This window comes from Lepidochelys kempii, chromosome 2, assembly GCF_965140285.1.
Source record: "Lepidochelys kempii isolate rLepKem1 chromosome 2, rLepKem1.hap1, whole genome shotgun sequence".
Taxonomy (NCBI): domain Eukaryota; kingdom Metazoa; phylum Chordata; order Testudines; family Cheloniidae; genus Lepidochelys; species Lepidochelys kempii.
The window spans coordinates 172,200,994-172,226,980 of record NC_136381.1 but is presented as its reverse complement, the minus strand read 5'-3'; the positions used below and the strand labels follow the sequence as shown (position 1 = coordinate 172,226,980).

General features: G+C 42.2%; 1 protein-coding gene across 1 annotated transcript; it reads right to left on the bottom strand.

The window, feature by feature from the left end:
• Positions 1-1,688: 1,688 nt before the first annotated feature.
• On the bottom strand, positions 1,689-25,987 carry PDIA4 (protein disulfide isomerase family A member 4). The gene is made up of 10 exons (XM_073332767.2): positions 25,669-25,987; positions 15,860-16,022; positions 12,451-12,656; positions 11,429-11,567; positions 9,857-10,062; positions 8,477-8,635; positions 5,583-5,734; positions 4,828-4,984; positions 4,505-4,738; positions 1,689-3,656 (listed from the first exon to the last, which is right to left on the bottom strand). The coding sequence occupies exons 1-10, from the start codon at positions 25,763-25,765 to the stop codon at positions 3,241-3,243; spliced, it is 1,929 nt and encodes a 642-aa protein (XP_073188868.2). The 5' UTR covers positions 25,766-25,987; the 3' UTR covers positions 1,689-3,240.

The window sequence follows — 25,987 nt, the reverse complement described above, 5'->3', positions numbered from 1 at the left end:
GGAACACACAGTGGGAATAGAGAATGACCTACCTTTTCACACAGGAGAGAGCGTGTTCCTGCCAGAGTTGCAACAGTGGCAGGGTGGCATCAGGGGACATTAGGAGGGCCCACAACTAACACGATTTCTGGTGTGACACTAGAGTTCAAAGGGTTGTATCTTTCACATTTTACAAGCACGGCCTTCTACAAAAGCCATCTCCACGCTTGTATTATGAATCTCTCAGGTCTCTTTTCCGCCTATGACAACCTCCTTCACTTTACAGTATAAGAAAGGGAATAGTCACGGCGGCCTATTAGGAAGTGATCATAGTACCTAAAAGCTGTGACTCAGACCTGATTGTGTGTGGGGTGGCGAGCACCTTTAGTTCTGATAAATAGGAGTTGAAGGCCACTCAACAGCCCACAATATTTGAACAAGAATATTCTATATAGGTTCTTGTCCTGTGATCATCACTGCAGTATCTGAATACATCCCAGCAGCACAATCTGTGTTCACTAGCTTCAATTCAGTTCTTTAATAAAAGGAAGTCAGGTGGAATATAAAACTCCTGTTACACGAACAATGAGATATTCATTTTTGCCTAGGTATGCTGACAGCTCAGGAATAACATGAGTATAATGAATAGCCCAAAACAGGCAGTGGAGTGTCATATTGCTCCAATAAGAGAGCACAGAGGGAATAAGATAGGAGCACGAATCTGCATGTTACAGCAGATCTTAGTTTTCTTTCAGACATTGTGGAGAATTAACAAACGAGTTATGAAGGAAAAGTTGGGGGGTATAAGGGTCATTATAGCCAATGGTAGAGAACAACATTGCTAGGATCGAAGATCTGCCTGTAAACAGTGTTATACTGAGAGTTTTCTGTGGGGAAATACCTTATATGGAGCAAGCTGCAATATTAAACCTCTGAGAAGAGAGGAGATACAGTGCTCCTAGAGATTTTATTTTTAAAACTTACTTCCTATAAAGGGCACTTGTTTCAAGCACATTACAATCCGGGGTTTTTACAATCCTCCCTCCAATATAACAAAGGGGGGGAAAAATCAAAAATCAAGCACAGGGTCTGGCATTGGAAACAGGATACAAGAGAGAGTCAGAAATTGCATGACAGAAGCTTCTTTGTTCCAAATCACAATGGGCAATTGCCCCTTAATTGGCTTTCATCAGTATCATTTAGGAAAACTATTAAACCTGAGATTTGGGCAGCTTTCTTTAAAGTAAGCAAGCCAAAAGGTCCCTGTCAACATTGACGCCGATTTCTGCTGGCGCCAGTGGGTGCTTGACCCCCACTCTGCCCCTGCCCCGTCCCATTCCAACCCCTTCCCCAAAATCCCTGCCCCAACTCTGCCCCTTCCCTGTCCCATTCCAACCCCTTCCTCAAATCCCAGCCCCTCCCCCTCCCCGAGCACACCACATTCTCGCTCCTTCACCCTCCCTCCCGGAGCTTGCCACGAAACAGCTGTTTTGCGGCGGCAAGCACTGGGAGGTAGGCGGAGAAGCAGGGACATGGCACGCTCAGGGGAGGAGGTGGAGGTGAGGTGGGGCAGGGAGGGGAGCTTGGCTGCCGGTGGGTGCAGAGCACCCACCAATTTTTCCCTGTGGGTGCTCCAGCCCCTATGCCTCTCAAGACTCTGTATTGCCAGCCTCCTCTTCCCACCATTCTTTCCCTTTTTCAGCCCAACCTTTGAACAATCATTCACTAAACTCTGGTCTGTTTTCTGGGTGGATTATATGGATTTTTAAGAGTCTACATGGCACCCAAACATTTGAACCACAAATAAGGAGAAGGGTCACTAGTACAGATATACTTCTTGAGCTTCAACACACCTGCCCCCTTGCCCTCCCCCCTTTTGGGGGGGGGGGTTAATTAGCTCTGTGGTATTCCCAGAAGAGCCACCTTCTAAAAATTACTCAGGCCAGATTTTTAAGTTTTGTTTTTTAAAAATAATTTTGGATGTTTAACATTAGACACCTGCAGCCTGTTTTTTCCAAAGAATGCTGAGCACTTTAAAAAATAAATCAGGACACACATCTAAACCTGCACATGCAAAGTTGAGGAGCACTTTCAAGAATTTTAGGACTGAGAACCTGAAAAACTGTCCACAGCAGCTGCAGTTAGTTCTGTGGCAACCCACTGCAGATAGGCATATAAGAGTGCATTGTTACATAAAGGGAATCTGTCCATTTTCTTTAAAAGACCACTATGAACAAAAGCCCATAATGCTGAAACCCACCAGTATGTGTCTATTAATATGGTGATGAACACCAATATAAGAAAGGAGAAGATTCTATCAAGGAAATGGTTTCACTGGCCACATTCCACTAGCTTGTTGTATTAAAAATTAACTAGCTAGCTAGCCAAGGTTTCAAACAGAGGTAAGTTTTTTCAGCTGGTAAAGATCACATCTTCTCTTGTTTGAACTGGTGCAACTACACTTCTGGCTGGCCCCACCAAAGGTTGAAATCAGGGTTTAGTCTCAAAATATTAAAGCCTCTCTCTAGACTGCACTACAATAGTAAGCAACACACATCATCATATACTCCTACTTCAAGCATTACACTTCACTTTTTAAGAGTATATTCAATACAGGAGAAAAGGAGTGAAGGGTGGGGGAGGAAGCCACTGATAAACAGATACAGCCTCATGTTTTTGAAGTGTAATCCTAAAACAACACACAAAGCAAAAGCAGACAGGTGCAGAATCACATTGAGTTAGCACCTTTGTTGTTTGCATCTGATCTTGATAAGACAATGGTCTCCATTTTAAAATTCCCTTCTCATCCTCGAAGACAGAAAGTGATACAGCCACATGAAACACAGCTGTTCAAATTCAAATAGAGAAAGAACTTAAAAACCCCAACAAACACGAAGAGGCAGATACAAGCCTGTTTGGCAGATTTTTTTTTTTTGGATAAATCTTAGAGATAAAAAAATACCCAAAACCAAACTGCACTGTAAATCAAAAAAATAATCAAGCTCAAAGGCAGTCACAAAAAATAAAGACTGTATTTTTCCTCCAAAGATCAAAATTATAACTAGCCTAAAGACATTCATGTCGGACAGAAGTTCAGTGTCCAGAATGATTTTTTTGTAATACAAAAATCAGATACTGCAATGTTTTTTCTGCCCAAGAATCCCCTTTGCTCAAACTGCAGAATTGTTCCCTCAACAAATTTTGTGAGTAACTTGCTTTACCTATAAAGTACAAACAATTCTTTCTCCACCCTCATCTCATCTAAAGCTCTTCTTTTGTCCTGGTTAGTTTGGTTGCATGTTCCTCTACAAATTTACTCAAATGCTCTAAGTCTCTATTCCCGCCTTCAAATTTAATAGGGTTCTTTTTGTTGTTGCTGGGAGCAAAATAGATGGTGGGGAATCCTTCCACTTTGTAGTGATCATCTGTCATATCATTGGCAGTAGCATCCATCTTGGCAATGACTAGGTTTTTCTGGTTCTTGTATTTTTTACCCAGCTCAGTGTACACAGGTTCCAGCTGCTTGCAGTGTCCACACCAGGGAGCATAGAACTCTATTAGGACATCAGTCTTTGGATCCATTACTATGGTGTCGAATGTTTTACCCACCACAGTCTTCACAGGCCCTTTGTTATTTTTTGGTACTGGCTGGGATTTCACAATAGGTTTCAGTTTTCCTAGAAAAGAAACAAAAAGCGAAGTCAACAAAAGAGGCCACCATTAGACTGAATTAAATCTCCTCCAGAGAGAGGCTTTAATATTCTGAGGATAAATCCTGATTTCAACCATTGGTGGCCAGCAAGGAGTGTAGTTGCACCATTCAAACAAGGGAAGATGTGATCTTCACCATCTGAATAAAATTTATTCTCTGTTTGAAACCTGGGTTAGCTAGTTAATTTTTAATATAAGAAGCTGGTGGAATATGGACAGTGAAATCCATTTCCTTGATAAAATCTTCTCCTTTCTTATATTGGTGTTCATCACCATATTAATAGACACATACTGGTTCATTATACTAGCAATGAATATGAATAAAGGACTGCTGTCATTTGAACATACATATTTCATGAGCAAATATAAGAAAATTTGGGGCTTACCAACCCTTTCAAGTGACTGACCGTGTGTTAGTACATAGCTAGAATTGTCTAGATGCCATTGTGTCGTCTGAGCAACACAAAGTTAACCAAAAAAAGAAAAGGAATACTTGTGGCACCTTTTCTTTTTTTGCGGATACAGACTAACACGGCTGCTACTCTGAAACCTGAAAGTTAACCAAGATACAAATGCAAGAAGGGGGCAAGAGACAGCTATCACCTGTCTAACACAGAGTTTTGTTTTGAGGCTGTGTATAACTTTATATTGTGGCCACAATCTCAGAAACAGATCCAGGAGGAGGGTTGTGGTGGGGAAGAACAGGACAAAAAAATACCCAAACACCACCAAAACAAAAACACAACCTGCCCCCATGTGTGCAGTCCCTTCACCATCCCCAGAGACCACCAACCCTGTGTTTTGGGGGTTTTACCTTTTTTGAATGCCAAAATGAATTCCTTGAGCACATCAGAATCAAACTCCTCTGGTTCCATGGCATATTTCTTGCCACCCTCATCCAGGATTGCAGCGTTAATATCTTCCCCACTGTCAATCAGCCCCAGATCCTTTATTTCAGAAGAATAATCCTCCTCATCAGAAATGGCAAAAGTATATTCAGGGAAGTCTTTGGCCACCTCTAAGACTTTGCTTCTCCAGTACTGGGTAGCTGAAATCATCAGAACACAAAAGGATTAGCAATTTCTCTCTTCCCCAAAGGCAATTATTTTGGGGGACGCTCACAAGAGTTAAACTCACCAACACGATAATCAAAACTAAAGTCTACAGTATAGTAGATAACCACTAGAGGACGCTTAGCATATCTCTTAGCATCATTGGAGGTCTTGCGATGACCAACGAGTGGCAAAGCATGTTTTGCCACGTGATCCTTTATTTCAGACCCATCAGTAGAATCCTGTTTAAAATAAAAGAGTGCTGCACTTAGAAATGTAAAATGAACTTGTTTTTTGGGGTTTTTTTTTTAAACTATTATCATACAGATGTATTTTGTATATAAAACATGCACAATAAATCTCTGAGGTCCTTGAACAGGAGAAGTAGCTTATGCCTTTGGTGTGGCCTCATGAAGCCTTTGGAGGTGGAAAAGGCACAATTAGAGTGATTTCATGCCATTTTAGGAGGCAAAAAAAGCTGGTTCCATTCTCACTCGCTTAAGTGAGAGAAGGAGTAACTCCACTGAACTCAGTGGAGTCACACCAGCATAAAACCAGAGCAAGGACAAATCAGGCCCACTGTAACTAAAATCAAAACCAAACCAAACAGTTAGGGTCTGATCCAAAGCCCACTTAAGTCCGTGGAAAGATTTCCATTGGCTTCAGTGGGGCTTGGATCAGGCCCTTATAATCTTAAGGAAATATCTACATTTACTGGACTATTAAACTCCAATTTGAGGATATGAACTGCTCATGTATATGAATGAGCAGAGTCTTCATACATACTTGTAATCAAGCAAGCAGACTTCATTTTTCCTAATAGCCTGGAAAACTACTCACTTTAAGATCCAAAATATTCATTTTGGGCTCGTGTTTTGACTGAAATTTTTCAGGTTGCATGACCACCAGTTTTCCAGGAGTCACTTTCAAGAATTTTGCGATCTCACTGCTGAAGGTGTGGTGAAACTTGTAATCTTCTCTTAAACCATTAGCTGAGAAATTAAAGGGGGGGGGGAGGGGAAGAGAAATAATTAGCAACTAAAAGACACTGCACCCAAGGGCTTGTTGACACAGCCTTTCAGTTTGGACTACGATGTGTACCAAAGTGCTGCACTGTAACTCCCTCGTGTGGATGCTACAGGCACTAATTTAGAGGTTCCTAGTTTGCATTCACTTAATCCTCTTCAAACAGGATTACATTAATGCAGACTAGGAATCTTTTATTTCATGCCCACAGCAGGTTTAAACTAAACTAGTGTTGTCAGGGTTCCTTCCCCACTCTGAACTCTAGGGTACAGATGTGGGGACCCGCATGAAAGACCCCCCTAAGCTTATTCTTACCAGCTTAGGTTAAAACTTCCCCAAGGTACAAACTTTGCCTTGTCCTTGAACAGTACGCTGCCACCACCAAGAGTTTTAAACAAAGAACAGGGAAAGAGACCACTTGGAGACGTCTTCCCCCAAAATATCCCCCCAAACCCTACACACCCCCTTTCCTGGGGAGGCTTGAGCATAATATCCTAACCAATTGGTTACAAAATCATCAAAGACCCAAACCCCTGGATCTTGGAACAATGGAAAAATCAGCCAGATTCTTAAAAGAAGGATTTTAATTAAAGAAAAGGTAAAAGAATCACCTCTGTAAAATCAGGATGGAAAATACTTTACAGGGTAATCAGATTCAAAACAGAGGATCCCGCTTTGGGCAAAACCTTAAAGTTACAGAGAACAGGAATAAACCTCCCTCTTAACACAGGGAAAATTCACATAAAACAAAAGAAACTAATCCGCCTTGCCTGGCTTACCTATACTGGTTGCAATATTGGAGACTTGGATTAGGATGGGTTGAAGAAGATGGATTTCTGTCTGTCTCTCTCAATCCCAAGAGAGAACAAACACGCAAACGAAGAGCACAAACAAAAGCCTTCCCCCCACAAGATTTGAAAGTATCTTGTCCCCTTATTGGTCCTTTGGGTCAGGTGCCAGCCAGGTTAGCTGAGCTTAACCCTTTACAGGTAACAGGATGTTGCCTCTGGCCAGGAGGGATTTTATAGCACTGTATACAGAAAGGTGGTTACCCTTCCCTTTATATTTATGACACTTTTACTTCATGCCCAGAGCAGGTTTAAACTAAACTAGTGTAAATGGTGAATTCTCTGTAACTTGAAGTCTTTAAACCATGACTGGAGGACTTCAGTAGCTCAACCAGAGATTAGGGACCTATTACAGGAGTGGGTGGCCTGCAATGTGCCAGAGGTCAGACTAGATGATCATGATGGTCCCTTCTGACCTCAGAGTCTATGAGCATCCACACAGGAGTTACAACACAGCATTTTGGTACCCCGCCCTCCACCCCCCCTCGGTAATCCAAGCTTCAGGGCAGTGTAGACATAGCCAAAGATTAAAATCCTTTAACTCTAGTTTAAAGAAATTCTTCCCTTACCCCATGATTTGGAAAGTAGTGGCACCTTAGAGACTAAACTTTTAGAATTTTATACCGCCTCAGGTATTACTGTATTTCCACCGACAGGTGAGAATCTGGAGACAAATTTAGCATGCACCTTGGACTGCGCCTCACTTGAACTCTGCCCGCCAATCTCTCTCCCCTGAAATTTATTCTAGTATTCCAAAACCCTGAGCAACTTCAAACAGCTGCTTTACAATATTTATTTTAATATATTTTGGAATATGCACCTTTCAAAGTAATGTTTCTGGCTCTCTCCTAAATGTGGGACTGTGCAACAGTTTGCTGTGTTGGAATGGCCAGATTAATTGTGAAACTGTACTGCCATGCAGGTGATCAGAGCAGTAAGAGCTAACAAGTATGCTTTGCCATTGGGAAAGGAAAGAGGGAATATCTTGCTGCTCTCTATCCCCCTTTGGTGGATGCCAAGAGGGGCACTGACTGGTTCAAATGATCTGTGTCCAGCCTTCCTCCCCCAAAGGGAGGGAGGCAGTAATGTTTGGCCTCTTGTATATTTAAACACTGCACTCTTCCCAGAGCAATGGGCAGGAGTAACTGGATTGTCAATGATCTGCACTGAGGGACTGGAAAGAGGCACACCCATCCTCAATACTTCCCCATTCCCAGACAACAAGATAGAGCCCCCTCTTCTCCAAGCTTATTTTCCTCAGTGGACGGAAAAGAAGATCCTTCCCACCACTCTGGCTTTGAGCTTCCTCTGCGCCCCACTGCCCCCACCCGGTGTTCATACACCCCAATTCATTAACTGCCTCTCAGCTACCAGCCTTGCCTCTCCACACACTTGTACTGCTGGTTCTGCGTCAGTTCTTCTCCCACACCTGGCCTGACCTCCTTTTGCAGCCATACAGCCGGCTTCTTCCTGTTGACTTCCTACTCAAGGAAGTGTGAGGCAAATGTCATCTGGAACAGTCAGGAGGGAGGCAGCAGATGTCAGGAGGGCAGGCAGGGGAGCAGAGAGGTCAGGATTGGTCTCTCTCAAGAGTCTTAGAGTACATCAGCTACCAGCAGACAGAAATCCTCCCTCCTTCCCGGCACAACGCACGCCAGAGTTGTCCCAAAGTATTATGAAATAGCTAGTCCTCAGAAGACCTCTACCTGAGATGTTAGCTAGTTTCCTAAGGATTAAAGGTAAACTGAAAAGCTAAAATAAAAATTAAACTCAGCAGAAATAGGTGAACACTCCTGGCTAGGCAGTCCATGGGAGAACACAGAAATGCTTTTAGCTTAGTATTTGAAAAATACAGTTTACCAGCATCTTGATACAGCTGGTAGGCTTTGTCCATCTCTCCATTAAAGATGCCAATGATTATGACATCATCACCATCCTTCAGAAATTCTTGTACCTGTTTGGTAGCCTGAATCTGTTTGGATGGAGGACCAGCCTGATCAATCATGTAATCAACAATACCTGGGACAAACACAAAAAAGGGTTATTCAGAAGATTTACTTGAAAGCAAGATTCAGGTATTGTGCGTCTGTGGCAATTTCAATCTTGTAAAAACCGCATTTCAGTTGGAGATCAAGCTTTCTGAACAGATGCACTACAGCAACAAAAACGCTAACTGATCAAGATTTAGGCTCTCTCGTTTCAGGTGTTCAATTTAGGACTGCTTCTCAGAAGAGCTGAGCAACTGCTACTTCCACCAAATTCAATTGGTGTTGCGATTATTTGGCTCTTCTGAAAATCCAAGCCCCGTTTATTTGAAACTGAGCATCCAAAACACAATGCTGAAAATGCTGACTTGAATTCCTCCTGGGTTTTAATCTGGTTAAGAACAGCACTTAACCCTGTCAGCACTTAAGTGACACACATATCAGTGCAGTGGAATGGTTGCCCGTACTGGCACTGCTGTGTCACCTATATAGAACTTCTTGTTTTTGTAAACTGGTTTGACTGGTCTCCCACGTGAAAAGGGGCTATAAGCAGGGCCCTACCAAATTCATGCTCCATTTTGGTCAATTTCATAGTCAGAGGATTTTAAAAAATCGTAAATTTCATGATTTCAGCTATTTCAATCTGAAATTTCAGGGTGTTGTAATTGGAGGGGTCCTGACCCAAAAAAGAGTTGTGGTGGGGAGGTCGCAAAGTTATCGTAGGTGTGTGTGTGTGTGTGTGTGGTACTGCTACTTTTACTTCTGCGCTGCTGGTGGTGGGGTGCTGCCTTCAGAGCTAGGTGCCCGGCCAACAGCCGCCGCTCTCAGGCCGCCCAGAAGCCAGGGTGGCAATACTGCGACCCTCTTAAAATAACCTTGAGACACCCACCCCCGCAACTCCCTTTTGGGTCAGGACTCCCCAATTTGAGAAACGCTGGTCTCCACCATGACATCTGTACAGCATGGGGTAAAAGCACAGAAAAGAACAGATGTCATGGGGGGAGACCAGATTTCATGGTCCGTGACGCGTTCTTCATGGCCGTGAATTTGGTAGGGCCCTAGAGAGAAGACCTAGGGCTCTAAGAGATTCAGTCAATCCTGTTAGCCTAGGCAAAGGAGAGAATGCAGTTTTCCATGCCTCTCTCTCTCCAGCTACGCCAACAGCTGAATGTACACAAGACTTTTTCGAAGTGTTTGTGGTTCATCCTTCCGCCCCACCCCCCCAATTCTAACTCAAAATAGTAAGACCTGTTACCATATTTTTCTCGTGGGCCATTGTAGTCAAAAGGCTTGCCCTTGCGGAAGATTTTCAGAGTTGGATAGCCAGAGACGTCAAACTTCTTTGCGAGATCTGTTTCAGCAATGGCATCCACTTTAGCTAGAGGAATTGGGGGTGTGCGTTTGCTGAGCTCCTGGGCAGCTTTCTCATACTCTGGAGCGAGCCTTTTGCAATGTCCACACCTAAAGAAAAAACAAGCGGGGGGTGTGTGTGTGTATTTTATAGGTAATAATATCTAGTATGTGGCTTCTTACTTTCCAAGCATATGAAGTGGGTAAATTCACATTTCCAGAATGGAAAATAAGTAGGGATGTAGACATTCTTAATTTTTTCCCCTGGTGAAAAAATTCTCCTTCAGAGAGGTGCTTTCTTAATTAAGGCTGTAACTGACCTGGCTTTAACCATATCACAACATGCCCTCAGCCTATTAAACATGGTATATCTCAGGGAGGATAAGTTGCACAGAGAGTTACTCCTCTAGCTTTTCACCTGCTGAGAACTAAATCTCAGCAATGGACTAAGTTTTGAGTTTAAAGTGACCGATGATTTTGTCAGAGCTTGTGGGGAGGGAAAAAAACCCCCAAAACAAGCCACAAACCCCAACAAATAGCAGCTAACTTTATCCTCAACAGAAGCTCAGGACTGGAATAACGGGGTGATAAAGGTCAGAAATGAATCATGCTATAGTGGAGTCAAACACTATGCAATATACCCAGGTCTATGTGACTATGCTCCCCCCAACTTTCATGAGGAAGAGCTCTTTAAAATATCGAGTTCAGTATAAGGTTTTAACCATCAGAGCAGTGAAGTTTTGGAATAGCCTTCCAAGGGAAGCAGTGGGGGCAAAAGACCTATCTGGCTTTAAGATTAAATTTGATAAGTTTATGGAGGAGATGGTATGATGGGATAACATGATTTTGGTAATTAATTGATCTTTAAATATTCATAGTAAATAGGCCCAATGGCCTGTGATGGGATGCTAGATGGGGTGAGATCTGAGTTACTACAGAAAATTCTTTCCTGGGTATCTGGCTGGTGAATCTTGCCCATATGCTCAGGGTTTAGCCGATCGCCATATTTGGGGTGGGGAAGGAATTTTCCTCCAGGGCAGATTGGAAGAGGCCCTGGAGGTTTTTCGCCTTCCTCTGTAGCATGGGGCACAGGTCACTTGCTGGAGGATTCTCTGCTCCTTGAAGTCTTTAAACCACGATTTGAGGACTTCAATAGCTCAGACATAGGTGAGAGGTTTTTCGCAGGAGTGGGTGGGTGAGATTCTGTGGCCTGCGTTGTGCAGGAGGTTGGACTAGATGATCATAATGGTCCCTTCTGACCTTAGTATCTATGAGTATTCCCATTTAAATACACAACTCATTCAAAACAGAATACCATTCTAAGAATGCAGTCAAGTAAGCAAGCAAGCCATTTTAAGAAGGGATAGGTTTATAGGAAAATGAAATTCGACAGGTGGGAGCCCCCAGCTGCCCCTCCCTTCCAGTTTTACAGCCATGCCACATCTGTGAAAGAAGAGAAATTCGCATTCTGTCTTACCATGGGGCATAGAACTCCACCAGCATTATGTCAGCATCATTCACTTCTTCATCAAAGTTATCTTTGGTCAACACCAGTGTAGCTTCTGGTGGAGGGGTCCAATTTGGATCCGAAACCTCTCTAACTTTAGTCACAATTGCTGAAAGACAATTGAATACAAAAGTTTGTAATTTTGCATATCCATGCCATCCGTATCTTTCCTAGTGCTATAGCGTCAGTCTAAGAGGAAGATTTGAGATCACCAAGAATTTGAGACATTAGTGACCGAGTATTATCTTGGATTGAGCAGATGGCTAGGACCAAGGAACTCCTGAATTCTAATCCTAGGTATACCCTTACTTGTTTGAGCTCCTTTTGTCCCCTACTTCTTTGTTAATGGACCCCACAGAAATTCAAACAATAAACAAAATGTCAGTATTTTAATTCATGCTCCTCCAGGTTTACAGAGCGCAAATACAGTACATTGTAACAAGTTATTTCAGTGTCTCCTTTTCTTACTGAACATTTTGGAACGGCAGCTCTGGAAGAGCCAGCTTTTATCTCAGCCTGGAGAGAAGTACAGTATAATCTCCTTAAGCGTCAAATAAGTAGCGGCTTCACAGCCATTGCCAATATATCAATACTGATACTACTGTTAGCTGGCCTCTCTCAGAGCATGAAAGAGTATCACTTTAACAGCCAAACTGCTGTACATTAGTAAAGCGGGGGGAGGGGAGGAGAGGGGAGAGAGAATCCTTTGGGTATCAGTGACACCCAATACCTGGTGAAGTCATACTGTAACATGAAGCTGTTCAAAATACCCTTAAAAAAAAACAAACACCACACACACACACCCCCACCCCCTTATCTTGGCCTTAACATTCCTCCATTTAAAATTCAGCTGAAAGGAAGGTTCTGTGCACTCAGGAACAGATCGTACAAATGGATCAGCGTGTTTAAAAAGCTCCACTTATAAGCAGTAAGGTGCTACTTCCCCCTTCCATTTGCTTCATTACACTGAACTCAGAGAGAACACGGCTTACCATCTTCTGTTCGGGATCCATCATAATCAACTGTCTGCCCCTTCTTCAGAATTTTGATGGTTGGATAGCCGCTAACTTCAAAACGACCTGCCACAGCAGTGGCTGCAGTAGCATCTATTTTGGCAACTGGAATGGGAGGGTCATTTTCCTTCAGCGTTTTGGCTATCTTTTCATATTCTGGAGCAAACTGCTTGCAGTGCCCACACCTGTAAAATCAGAGACGTGAACTTGAAGGTATATTTTGCTACTCTGCATTTCCACAGAGCGTTCCACAAGAGGACCTCAGAATTAGTGTGTTATTTTTCCTGCTATGATTTCAAATCTAGGATAGGAGTGTCCAACTGTATTGTTTTAGGAACGTTTGCCCCTTCTATACATAATCTCTCCAGTTCTTACAGTCACAATGGTTACCATAAGATAGTTAAACTTAGAACACTGCCCCTCCTCACTATGGAAAAAGGAAAGCTCTACATATATATTTATAATAGTGCACAGTATAGAGGCAGGATTTCCATTAATACCAGCCAGAGGACTAAACCCCTAAAATTTCCCATCAGCATTTTACTCATGTCAAGTTCTTTATCCTGGTCACAATCTAGGAATCTTGAGCAGGCTTATCCTTATGATCTGCAAGGTCACTTATGAATGGGTTGAGATGAGGTAAGGAAGAGAAGTGAGAATTGCCTCTTGATAAGATGGGAAGGGATCAGGCCACTCCATGAGTTGCTAATCCAAGCCGTTGCTTGTGCAGAAAAGGTGACATTTTTTCAGGTGAAGCAGGATAAGGAGACAAAAAATGAACTATATTGCACACAAAGTGGTTTTAGAATGTTGCAGCAAAGACAGGGAAAAAACCCACACAACACACAAACAAACAGAAAAACCACAGTCAAAACAGCAAATAGTTCTTAAACTGCTGTGCATGTGTGGGCCCACCAGTAGAGAGACTGCAACAGTCAAGTTCGGTGATCAGGTTGTCCGTGGATGGCTCTTGTATGAAGCAAGAGCACAAAGGGTGGTGAGCACTAGTTGAATCAATGGTCTGATCCAGTATGACAGGTCTCATACTCCTATCTTGGAGTCCAAAATTATTGCTGTACTTGCCCACCCAGTAACTACATTAATATTATTTAACTGATATTGTTAAGCACTTTTGAATGGTAAGATTATTAAGAAGTGCTGGCTACATGGAAGTTCTTGAGACTCTGACTTTCAGCCATAGTCTTCATTATGCCCTCTGTTTTTAATATCAAGAAACACTCATGCTTTGATTTGAAGTTGTCCATGCCTGAAGAGGAGTTTCAGAAAGTTTAAGCAAGATCCATTCAGCTATTTTTGAGTTAAAGGGCAACCAACTCCCCCTATCGACCTCCAAACCACTCCATTATAAAGACTGTAACCACTATTTGAATAAGGCTACAGCAGAAACAACAGAACTGTGAATCCTGGCATAGATGTAACCATCATTAAAGACTTTGGTTGAAATCCTGACCCCACTGAAGTCTTTTGCTAAAGTCATTGGTAATGATGGGGGGGGGGGGGAATAAACACAACTGTGTGAGCACGCGTGTGTGGGGGACCACTATGGAGCATGTTCAGTCAGCAGCTAAGAAGAAATAAAAGGTGCCTAACAGAGTGCCATCCACCTATGACAACATTGCACACCCTCTCTGTCTGGACATCCTAGAAATCCATATAGGGGCTGGGGCTGCTGGGACAGCCTGCATGACAGAGAGAGAGCTAGTCTTATTTCCATAGGAAAATCTTAAATCAGTTTTGTTTAGCATCAAGGCCAGGTGAAAAAAGTTAAAAGAAAAAAGCGTTTCCATCTTTGTCCATTACAAAGATATGGCCATCAAAACATACATAACTATGCCCTACAAAAAAAAAAAAAAAAAAAAATGCAGGCAGATTCCAGCTACAAAGGTGGGAATTCATCTCTTCCTGATTCTATTCAGATATTACATGATGGAAGCCAATATAAAAAGCTAGATAGGTTCATCTAAATGATAACTGGGACCAAATTTTCAACTTTAACCCTAAGAAGAGATCATCTTTCTCACTCAAAAAAAGGGTTTTGCATTTAATTTTCTTGGCTGCTTTTATGTTAATACATTGTTAAATTACAGTTTAAAAAATAAAAACAGTCAGGCAATGCAAAAGGTTCCTGCAGCAGTGCTAACTCAGCATCGTGCTAACAAACAGTTTCTGCCTCCATGTTTTCCTTTAGCCTATTTCTGTCTGTGGTGTAAAATGCACTAGATTAAATATACGGGCCTAAATTCTGTTTTCAGTTGTATCAATATAAATCCAAGGTAACTCAGAGGAGTTACACCAATGTAAATTGAGTATCTGCAGAATTAGACTACTGAGATGTACAGCAAAACACTGTTAAAAATGCCAACCTTAAGGGGGCCAATTTTTAGTTATACCATATCCCTATTACATTGTTCCACCAATGTCAAGTCGCCTTAAAGTGGGCAGAAATAGCCTCATGATAATACCCTTGAACAGGGAGCTCCCCAACCAGAGAATCACTAGTGTCTTAGCCCTGCTCCCAGTCCCCAATGGAGGGAGATGATTAAAGGCTGGCCAGAGTGCACTGTATTAAGGCTTCTTTCTGCTTCTCAGGGCCATGGAGTACCAAGGGAAGCAAAGCCAGGCTGCACCTACTCACAGTGGGGAACCCCTGCATGTCTTTGGAATATAGGCAACTATATACTAAGGTAATCTGAAGCGCCCTTTGCCTCCCAATTCAGTCCCAACTTCAGATGCATTAAGGGGGTAACTGAGAATTCCTATCTATTTTCTGACGCTGCGCTGAATTCTGCCCAGACCTTACCTGTGTGTGCAGTGGGGAGGATGCAAGGGGCCTTCTCCTTCCTTATTCTCCCACATGATGTGCATAAGAGGCAGGCACAATTGCAACGGCTGTGGTCAGAGCAGCTCTGTCTCTACTCCCCCAGGGCTACACAGTCCCCCAAGCGGCTAGAGCCATGACTACTTACAGTGTGACCAGCAGTCAGAAGAAACAGGCTGCAGTTCATACATAGGTGCAGTTGCAGGCATATTCCTAGAGTATGCTGGGGAAGAGTTCTACCTCCCAGGGGTAGAATGCCTCCCAGTGCTCCCCCTGCAATCATGCTGCTCTACGTCACACCTCATTCTAGGTTCTGCCTAACTGGCACAATCCAGACCACTGTGATTTTAGCTATGTAGATCTGCATGCTATTAAGCTGCAAGTGACAAATCTGTCCACTGAAAGCCATACGTGGATCACACAAACCCAGCTGAAATCTGTATACTAAAATAAATGTGACTGACTCCTGAAGAAAGTATTTAATGGAGGGTTTGAACCCCATGGACATATCCATTTGGGATATAAAAATGCTGCAAGTTTCGAACCTACCATGGTGCATAGAACTCCAACAGCACGGTGTCTTTGTCTGCAATAAAGGTATCGAAGTTTGCATCGTTCAGAACTAAAACACCATTTTCTTCTTTAACTTCAGAATCATCATCATCCTCATCGTCATCATCTTCATCCTCCTCCTCCTCTTTTGTAACAGATTCTAGAAAAGTGTGAGGGGGGGCAGTTCATGTTAGGTTGTTTCAAGTTTAGTGATAAAGCAACACTGTCAGTTTAAAAATTATATTTTTTTAAAAGTAAAAAACAAAATGAAACACTTTGCAGACTATGATCAGAATGTAACCGATGCAGCTATGACTGCCAGCGTTTGCAGAGAGCCTGAAAAATAGCTCTGAAGTGTGGTGTCCTAGGCATTTTAATAGATGCTAATTCAGATGCCAATGAAGATGACACTTTAAATATCAACACAACTGATCTTCTGTTCAAAGCATATAACATGAGAAAAGAAAGGACATTATGAATATTTACATCAGTATTTCCCAAACTGTGGGGTATGCCTCCTTGGGGAGGGGCAGGAGGGCGGAGAGGGAGAGGACACAAAGAACTAGCCAGGTAGGGTGAGGCATGGAAGATGTATAAATTAGGATCTAAGTCTTTAATACCACATGGCGAGGTTGTGGTGGGTGAGTATGCAATTGTTTTCATTTAATTTTTTTCCCAAAGTATGGGAAACTGATTTTATTCTTGCATTTGCTCACTGAAATTATACTAATCAGTTTCACTTTCTGGTTCTCAGTTCAGGAGATTGTTCAATCCACAACAAGATTTTCATTACATTAAAAAAAAAAAAAAACCAAACCAACAACCCCAAACCCACCACCTTGCAAATTTTATCTAGATACAATGGTTTCAAAGACTTTCTATGTGTTGCACCCATTATGGCCTTGCACCTGCATTGAGATCCTCTAGCGCAGGGGTAGGCAACCTATGGCATGTGTGCCAAAGGCGGCACATGAGCGGATTTTCAGTGGCCCTCACACTGCCTGGGTTCTGGCCACCGGTCGGGGGGGGGAGGCGCTGCATTTTAATTTAATTTTAAATGAAGTTTCTTAAACATTTTAAAAACCTTATTTACTTTACATACAACAATAGTTGAGTTATCTATTATAGACTTAGAGAAAGAGACCTTCTAAAAACGTTAAAATGTATTACTGGCACGCGAAACCCTTAAATTAGAGTGAATAAATGAAGACTCGGCACACCACTTCTGACAGGTTGCCGACCTCTGCTCTAGTGCAAACCCCTGCATCCATGTGGAATCCCCTTAGACGTCCTAGATGCAGTAAAATTCCGTGTGATAATGTAGACAAATCTGAACAAACAAAGAGCTTGAATTACCTGACAGCGTTTAATGATGGAAGACAGCAAGAGACTAACTCAGATCACCACTCTGGATATATATTGAAATTAAAGTGTTTGCTTGGATTTATACCGAGGTAGAATTTGACCCGCTGATTATGCTGTTGCCAGCTTTAGGATAAATGGGCAATATACCAGCTACAACATTATAGCTTTCATCATTTTACTACTCAGTGTTTATTCAGAGTGCTATTTTAAGAGTGAATGTATCTGAAGCATTTCCCCCTTGTTTAAATGTTTTGTTTTAGGAGGCAACCGTGAGGCAGTAGAACTTACTAAATAGTCCTCAAATCTACAGATATTGAGGAGAGGGAGAGAGAGAAGAAAGCAGCCAGTCAATCCTGGGTGAAGGTTGTCCTAGCTTTCGTTTGTGCATGTTATTTCCACTGCCATGTTCATTCTTGGTTTGGAATTAGGATGCTCCCTCTCTTGTTAAGAAGCCACTTGAGGGATCAAACCACACCAGCAACAGATAACACTGATATCATTCAAAAAAAAGTAAGCCTTATTAAAGAACTTTCGGTGAGTTCATTTAATAGAACAAGCACTAACAAAGCCAAAGCTCTTATTAGCTGCAGGAGAAAGTATTGCCACTGCAGAGCCCCACTATTAAAACGATTATTAATTTCCTGACCCATGTCGTGGTGAACGTCCAGTCATCTTGTGAACAAACAGATTGGCACGTAGTAAGACAAGAAACCATGTAAGTGCCTAGCCAAACTTATCTGTTCCGGGCAGGATTCCCAGCTGGGAAAATGTTCTGGCTGTATCTAGAGTTTGTGCATCCAGGATTAAAGGAACACATGAGGGCTAACGGGCAAGGGAGTGGGAATAATAATGGACAACATTCTTTTCTCAGTTATGCTGGTGTAAGTCCACTGATGTCCATTGAAGTACTCTGGAGTTACTTGGATTTTCAACAGTGTAACTGAAAGCATGACTGGACCAGAGAGCAGTAGCTTCTAGGGCCACAGGAGGTAAGTTTTACTGCAGGGAGAGTGGCATCGCTCAGTAAGTTTCTCCTGTTTTTAACTCCCCTTCAGCCCCAAAGCCATTTGTATTTCAGGTAGGTGTGTGTTACTTTTAATTAACATTCAGCTTTAAAGGGTATCTGATACCACAGCTTCTGATGAAATGAGTGCTTGAAGGAGCCAGAAGGCTTGCTGAGGTTATCTATCATAGAGTAGCAGACATCTGGATGCAGATTAAGTTTCTTTAACCAACACTGCTCCTGTTTTACCTGCTCTCAAGCGGCAACTGCAAACACGGATTTAAAAATTAGTCAATGCACTTGAAAAATGTATGTTATTGCTTCGTATTTCCAAAGCATTTCCCCACACGGATCCCAAAGCACTTAAACATGAAAAAAATCTCAAAGCATTCCTGGGAGTTCGAAAGTATTACTATATCCATTTTATAGATAGGGAAACAGAGAGAGAGGCGCAAAGGACTGGATTTTTAGAACGGCTTAGCACCCTGAGTTTCCAGTAAACATGTAAACAGAGCTGCAAGTGAGCAACAAGTTTATGAAATCAGGTCTCCACAGGTATTGAGGGTGCTCATCATTTCTGAAGCAAGTCACTCAAGACTTGATTTTCAGGTCACAATGAAATTCTGCGGCAGAAATGGGAAGTCAGTTCAGGACTCCTAGCCTTGTCACTAGTCACTGGACCCCGCTGTGTACCATTACTTACAACCACCCATCACCCTTTAGGTTGCAAAGTCAAGCATTCAGAGTTAAATGTCAGAATTAATATAGCCTCCACAAAATGAACTCACAAGACCATGGAAGTTTTGCATAAGTAAGCACATAAGGAGTCCAGGCTTAGTTCTACTAGTTTATTAAATGGAGGTCTAATTTTACTGCAGCTTCTGTAATTACCTCAGTATCCTTAAAACGCTTCATAGCTTTCTACAGAAGAACTCCTTGATAGGCCACATAGATCATTCTACACTGCTGACAGTAATATTACACTACTTCATTCCCTTGCCCCTTTTACTTCACTGTCAGAAACAAAAAAAGCATCATATCCAGGGTGGATAAAAAATGACCCTCCCCCCAACAGATTTTCTTTTGATTTTGCTATTTAAATTATAATAAGTTTCTTTTTGAAAACAAACCTGTTTAAAATGAAATCTGAATTTAATACAAAATATGTTAAGGTCTAAACTTATTATCTCTCTTAAAATATTTAAATAAAAATAAATATGCTGAACCCATGAGCTTCTATAAAAAACGTTGAGTTCAAGGCTGCTTTTCTATATAAAGAAAGACTAAAAGGACAAACATCTAACTTTTGAGGTCAGGCTTTATAAATATGGCACAATAGGCCAGCCTATGAAACTTACGAGACTCATTTTTAAGAGACTTAGGCAAGTAGGAACTTATATTCCAGTTACTTTCACTTAGGCAAGGGCATATTTGAAATTTTTCCCAGACTGACCTGAAATAGTCAGTTTAATTCACTGACTACAGTTAATTTCTCAGTTTAATAAATCATTTAGTTGTAAAAGTGAAACATGTTTTGATAAGAGAAGTTTATGTATTCAAAATGTTTAATGTTTTAATAAAAATAAATTGTATATGCTGTTTTTTGTGTTTAATTAAATTCTAGTTACCATCTTACTGCAGCTGGACATAAATCAAGATAAAGTTAATTATCCAGTAAATAAGCAATACATCATTCACCCTCTTCTAACATACTAAAATGTACAATTAAGAATCTGAAAATATTAAGCTATATAGTTGCTTAAGTCAGTGTACCCTCCTAGGTAGCAAAAAGATGTACTAAATCTAATGTAAAGGCTCTATTTAGTTGTAACCAACATTTTTAATGGTTATATCAACCAATAAGAATGCACCTTTCTTTATAAAATAACTGAAGTACAAAAGGAAAAGCTGATTAAAAAGAAGTCACTGATTTAAATTAATCCACCTCTTGCACTTTCAAGCGCAGACTTATAATTTGCTGGTGGTAGAGTTTATCCACTTTTGCCTCTAGTTTCACTAGTGTCATTGCTCCTTAGACTGTCCACCTTCAAGTCTGCTGTCAGTTTCAGAAGGATATGACCTGCTAAAGATGTGATGCAAAAACAACCCCTGCACACACAACCCAGCAAATGAAACTTTTAAGTTAGAGATTTAAATTTTTTAAGAGTCAGGTGCCCTGACAGTTACAGAATGAGGCTAGCCTGTTGAGAGACTACAGCTCAAATTGCAGAAGTAGCAAATAAATATTTGCATATAAAGACAGAGGTCTGTGCGGAAGGAAAAAGAGATATAGCTATAATCAAATTTAAGTCTATGTTTGTCTTTAAGCTTCCTGAAAAAGAAATTGATGAGGCAGTTAAACAACAAATTTTGTTTCAAAATAAAACCTCACATAAACAGTCACACCAAGTGACCAGCAAATTCAACAAGTCATTACTGAGGATTAAACTCTCTCTACCTTCTGATAAATAGGAGTAACTTCTGATCACTTAAGTGGGAACCGAGCACACAGAGGACGGAATTTCAAGCAAATAAACTTGTTGCTTCAACCCTGCCACAGGTCTTAAGAAACATACCAGAACATTCATCCCAAGCTCTGGGTGCATCTTGGATGATCTTCATGCATATTTCTGGCTGGAAGTTTGCATAACTGTGGTGGATCACATAGATAATGTTTGCATATTTATCATTATTAGGCAGTTATCAGAAGAAGGGCCTATTTAGGATTTAGTGTTTTGTTTTTTTAAAAAGTTACATATGGTCCCACAACAAAACCCTGGATCCAAATACTAAAGATTTTTGGATCTAGATGCAAATTTCACAGCTGGCTCCATCGCTAAGATCCTGAATCTGACCCAGACTTCATTGAACTCTGAGGCAGTTCAGTCTTGGATTCAAATCTGAACTTTGGAGCTTGGGCCCAGCCTCAAAATAAATATGCATAGGAAATGAAGGAAGGACACTCAATGTTAGATCAAAGACAAAATATCTCTCACAAACTTATTCACCTGTGCAGGATTCTTTGTGACATAATCACAGCCTTAATTAAAACTAAGATCTCAGAAGCTGACCTCTGTGACATTTTCTGCCACTGCAGCAGGCGGACCCTGTGCAGCTGCCCAGCCGCGGCGTGAGGCCAGCAGACCCCCACCTCTGCCCAGCCACTGGGGGACTCTGCAGCTACCAGCTGCCTGGGGCGAGGGGACCCCGCAGCAGCCCAGCCCCAGGGGCAGTGCAACCCCAGAGCTCCTATGCACCACATCGGTGGGGGACCCAGAAGCCCCAGCAGCACTGTGTACTGAGCCCACCAACCCTTTTGTCAGGGATATTTTTAGTGAAAGTCAGGGACAGGTCACAGGCTGTTGTGATTTTTTTGTTTATTTCCTGTGACCTGTCCCTGACTTTTACTAAAAATATCCGTGATAAAAATTTAGCCTTAGTTATAATGTAGTATGTTCTAGTTCTTCCAGTTTAGATGCTCATGCTAGAACAGGGGTGAGCAAACTCTTTGGCATGAGGGCCACATCTGGGTGGGGAAATTGCATGCAGGGCCATGACTGTAGGGCTGGGGCAGGGGTTGGTGTGTGGAGGGGGGGGCGGGGGAGTGCAGGGTGTGGGAGGGGTTGCGGTGTGCAGGAAGGAGCTTGGAGTTGGGGCGGAGGAGGAGTGCGGGGGCGCACGACGGGGCTCAGGGCAGGGGGCTGGGGCGCAGCGGGCAGGAGGGTGCTCAGGGCAGGGGTGCAGGGTGCAGCAGGGGGCTCAGGGCAGGGGGGGGGGGTTCAGGGTGTGGGCTCTGGCCTGGTGCCGCTTACCTGGAGCGGCTCTGGGATGGCAGTGGCGCCATGCCAAAGGCAGGCTCCCTGCCTGCCCTGGCCCCGCACCACACCCAGAAGCGGCCGGTACCAGGTGGCTGCAGCCCCTGGGGGAAGGGGCAGAGGGCTTCGCGCACTACCCTTGCCTGTGGGTTCCACACCCGAAACGCCCATTGGCCAGGAATGGGGATCTGCGACCAATGGGAGCTTCTGGTGTGGAACCCACAGGCGAGGGCAGTGCACAGAGCTCTCTGCCCCCCCACCCCTCCAGGGGCTGCAGGGACATGGTGCCGGGAGCTTCCAGGAGCGGTGCGGGGCCCGCAGCGCCATGGGGGTGGCAATCCCGCAAGCCGGATGCAAAGCCCTGAGGGGCTGGATCTGGCCCGTAGTTTGCCTACCCCTGTGCTAGATGTTCTTCTAATGTGATGCAAAAATCAAGGACCTGCTAACTTATAATCATTACAGAGCCTATGGCACTTTTAATAAAACCAGTAAGTCATTCACAACCTTTTCTGTACCTGTGCTCCCTCTTCCATACTGGGATCCACCTGCTACCACCCTCCCATTTAACAGCTTAGGAAGGATAGGGTGGTTATGACTCCCAGATACTCGGTCACAACACCGAGCTTGATAAATCCACCTGTAAGAATATTAACCCATGTGTCCAAGCAGAAGCTCACGTCAGGAAAGGTCATAGCCAAACCACCCCTCTGGTCCCTTGCAACTTAAACTATATTTAGTATTCTTCTTCTTCACTGCCTATACAAACTTAGTTAATACAGAGTAACATTACTTAACTGCTGTATCCCTAGACAGGTGTCTGCATTTCAGTGGTGAAAGTAGGGTTTGAAAATATATCCCTTACTTATCTCACAGGGGTTTTGAGAGAATTAAGAACTGTAAAATACTTTGTGGTCCACAGATGAAGGGTATTATGGGTGTGCAATGGATTACTATTAAACTAATGCATATCAGAGGAAAATAAACCTCCAGTTTACATATAAAAGTCTTTGATATTGGCAGTGTGGTACTGTACTCTGTGCACCAGTCATCTGCGAATGGAGGGCAAAATTCTGGCCCCATTGAAGATAATGGCAAAGCTCCCACTAACTTCAGTGGGACCAGGATATCATCCTGAGATGTTTGTGAGCAAATCCTCTGCAGGTAACAGGGAAATAAACTCTAAGACAGCTGTATTCTGAAAGCTGACCAAAGCAAGTGTTCAGGTGAGCAGCCAAGCAGCATGGACAATGTCATACTAAAGAAGCTTCCTAAGGAAGAGTAAAGGTATCTCCTGATTGCTGATTCAAAAGTAGTAGTAAAACAGAGAGAGTAGAATATACCCTCCCACATTAAAGTTCTCCTGATCCTCATATAGCAAAGCTTGAGAACCTTAATAATTGTGTTGCCCCCAAGGCCCTGATCCTGTAGATGTTTTTGCAGGTGAGTAATTTTTCACACAAGTACTTTCATTAAGTTCAATGGGACTATTCACCTGAGCAAGTATTTGCAAGATTGGGATCCAAATGATTACCTCAGAATCTCTGCTCCAACAAAACTACATACAGTGCCTAGCATTTTGGAAGACAATCAAGAAGATTATTGTTTTAATTTGTGTCTGAATAAGGTTTCTAAAAAACAGAACCCCCACCATTTTATATCATGTCCTCAGTCCAATCTAGACTATAAATTATTTCTAATGCAAAGCAGCTTTGTCTCATCTAATTTTGGAAGTGAGGAAACATGCATGGATGATAGAGACACTTAAGATTCAGCAAAACAAAAATGCAACAGACTATTTTTTGAAATAAGAGCCACCTCAGAATATAGAGCTTGTAAATATCCTCAGTATTCCGTGTTCCTTTTAATTCTGAAAGGAGTGCTATGTTTAATGTGAAAGGAGACAGTGAATACTAAAGGATGCTAGCTCTTCATTTTATACGTTGCAGGAGGAGACAGGAAGAATGAGCTGCAAGTCAAAGTAATAATTTTCATAGCCTAGGACAAGTAGAAGTCCCATACGAATAGTAAAACACTGAAGAAAGCAACCACCAGAGTTAGCAAATTATGATGGATTTTTATTAAATCAAACTAGGCTTTGAGGTCTGTCATTATATAGCCCAAGAGAAGGTTTAGGGAGAAAAAGACCCCTAGAGATTGTTCCACACAACTTCATGAAGTTAATTCTTTTCTACCTCCTATAAAAGCTCTCTCTTTTTAAGATGGTAGTTCCTTAACTTGGAAGGTAATAATTTTTAGATAAGTTGCATTAGGCTAATCACCATCACTACTTATTGATTAGAGGTTTAGATTCATTTCAAGTTCACCAGTGGAAAATAAATGTGTGTGTTTAGGAGAGTACAATTTAATCACCACCAACAGTAATTTAAGTAGTGGTTACGTATTAAGAAGCAAGAAATTCTTCACATTTAAAAACAGTTATTTCGCGGCATTATCCAGTTAATGTTAGGTTAACGTTTCAATTTGGAGCTGTTTTCCAGGCCATTTATTTGCTTCATAAGGTCAAGTGCAATAGTTAGTTCTAGTTACAGCAACATAAAAAGACTAAAAAATATATTTTTTCCTCTGGCAAAATAAGACTAAAGAAATAGAAGTTATTTTATACCTTCAGGCTTATTTTAAAACCATGTTTACTTTGCATCGCTCCCTCAAAAGGGCCCAATCCTGCAAACAGGTTTTACTCACAAACATGTTTGCTGGAACACGTCTTAGAAATGAAATTCACCCTGTCACAGAGTATTCACCTAAGCTGTTATCCCTCAAAGCTCTCAGGCCCTGAGCCTACAACTGACTGTGCACAGACACACCCCTTGTACTGCTATTAAAATCAATGTGCAGTGCATTCAATTGTGGGATTGGCTCTTTAGTAAATGCATAGGCCTCATGCTGACCCTCTGCATTGAGATTAATTTCTCCCTTGGAATTTCTAACCTTATAATAGAATTTTCACTGTCAATGTGAGACCCAAGGCAATGAGTTCCAGAATACCTATCTATAAAGAAAGCAAAACAAAGCATAAAATATTTGCACAAAAAGAGAACAGTCAGTCTTTGGGTTTCTACAATGCAAATAAGAACAGGACACAAGCTAGTCTGTCAAAAGCAATCAATGAGTTTCATAAATATTGTAAGGGATGTGGCAATTTTATCTAATTAGCAAATCAATAGTCTTTAGATACTCTAGCAAGCATTTTCCTTATTTAACTTCAGGGATTTAGGATTACAACTTCCAGAGATTTTGGCTTTTTTACACTTTAACCCCTGTGATCCACTAACTGCCCTTATTTTCTCATATCTTTTCCTGCATTTTCAATCATTATTTAACATTTTACTTTTCACACATCCTCAAATTCTTTTAATTGCTTACCAACCAGCCCTTGCTTCCCTCCCCCTCCCCGAGTTTTAATCTATTCCTCCTAATTCAACAAGAGACCTCAAGCATCTGTGGAACAGTACCCTCCCAGGGTACAGCAGATTTAGTAGTTATCCCTTTACAAATTCCTCCTCCCTCAAATTTTACAGTCCACAACCTTCTAGCACAAGCCCATTTCAGTTTCAGACCGGAGTCAAACTCATCGACTACAGCAGAACTAATCACACACTCACCTCCACCTTCTTCTTCTTCTTCTTGGCATCTTGCTAATATAGCAAGCTGAGCCAGCCCCAGGAGAAGCACTAACAGGCAGACTTTACTGACATTCATCCTTGCATGTACTTGCAATACCCTAAAAATTACACCTTCCCCCACCTGACTTGCTTTGCACCTCTCCTTTTCCTTTCCTCCCCTTCTTTCTCTTCCTCTTAGGGGGCTGGGCCCAGCCTCCACGCCTGGCCTGAGGTGCCTCTCTCCGATTGGCTGCCTCGGGGATCACCAATCACCAGCTGCCACTAGTTTCAGCTGCAACAGTCCTGGGGTGGGCCTGGC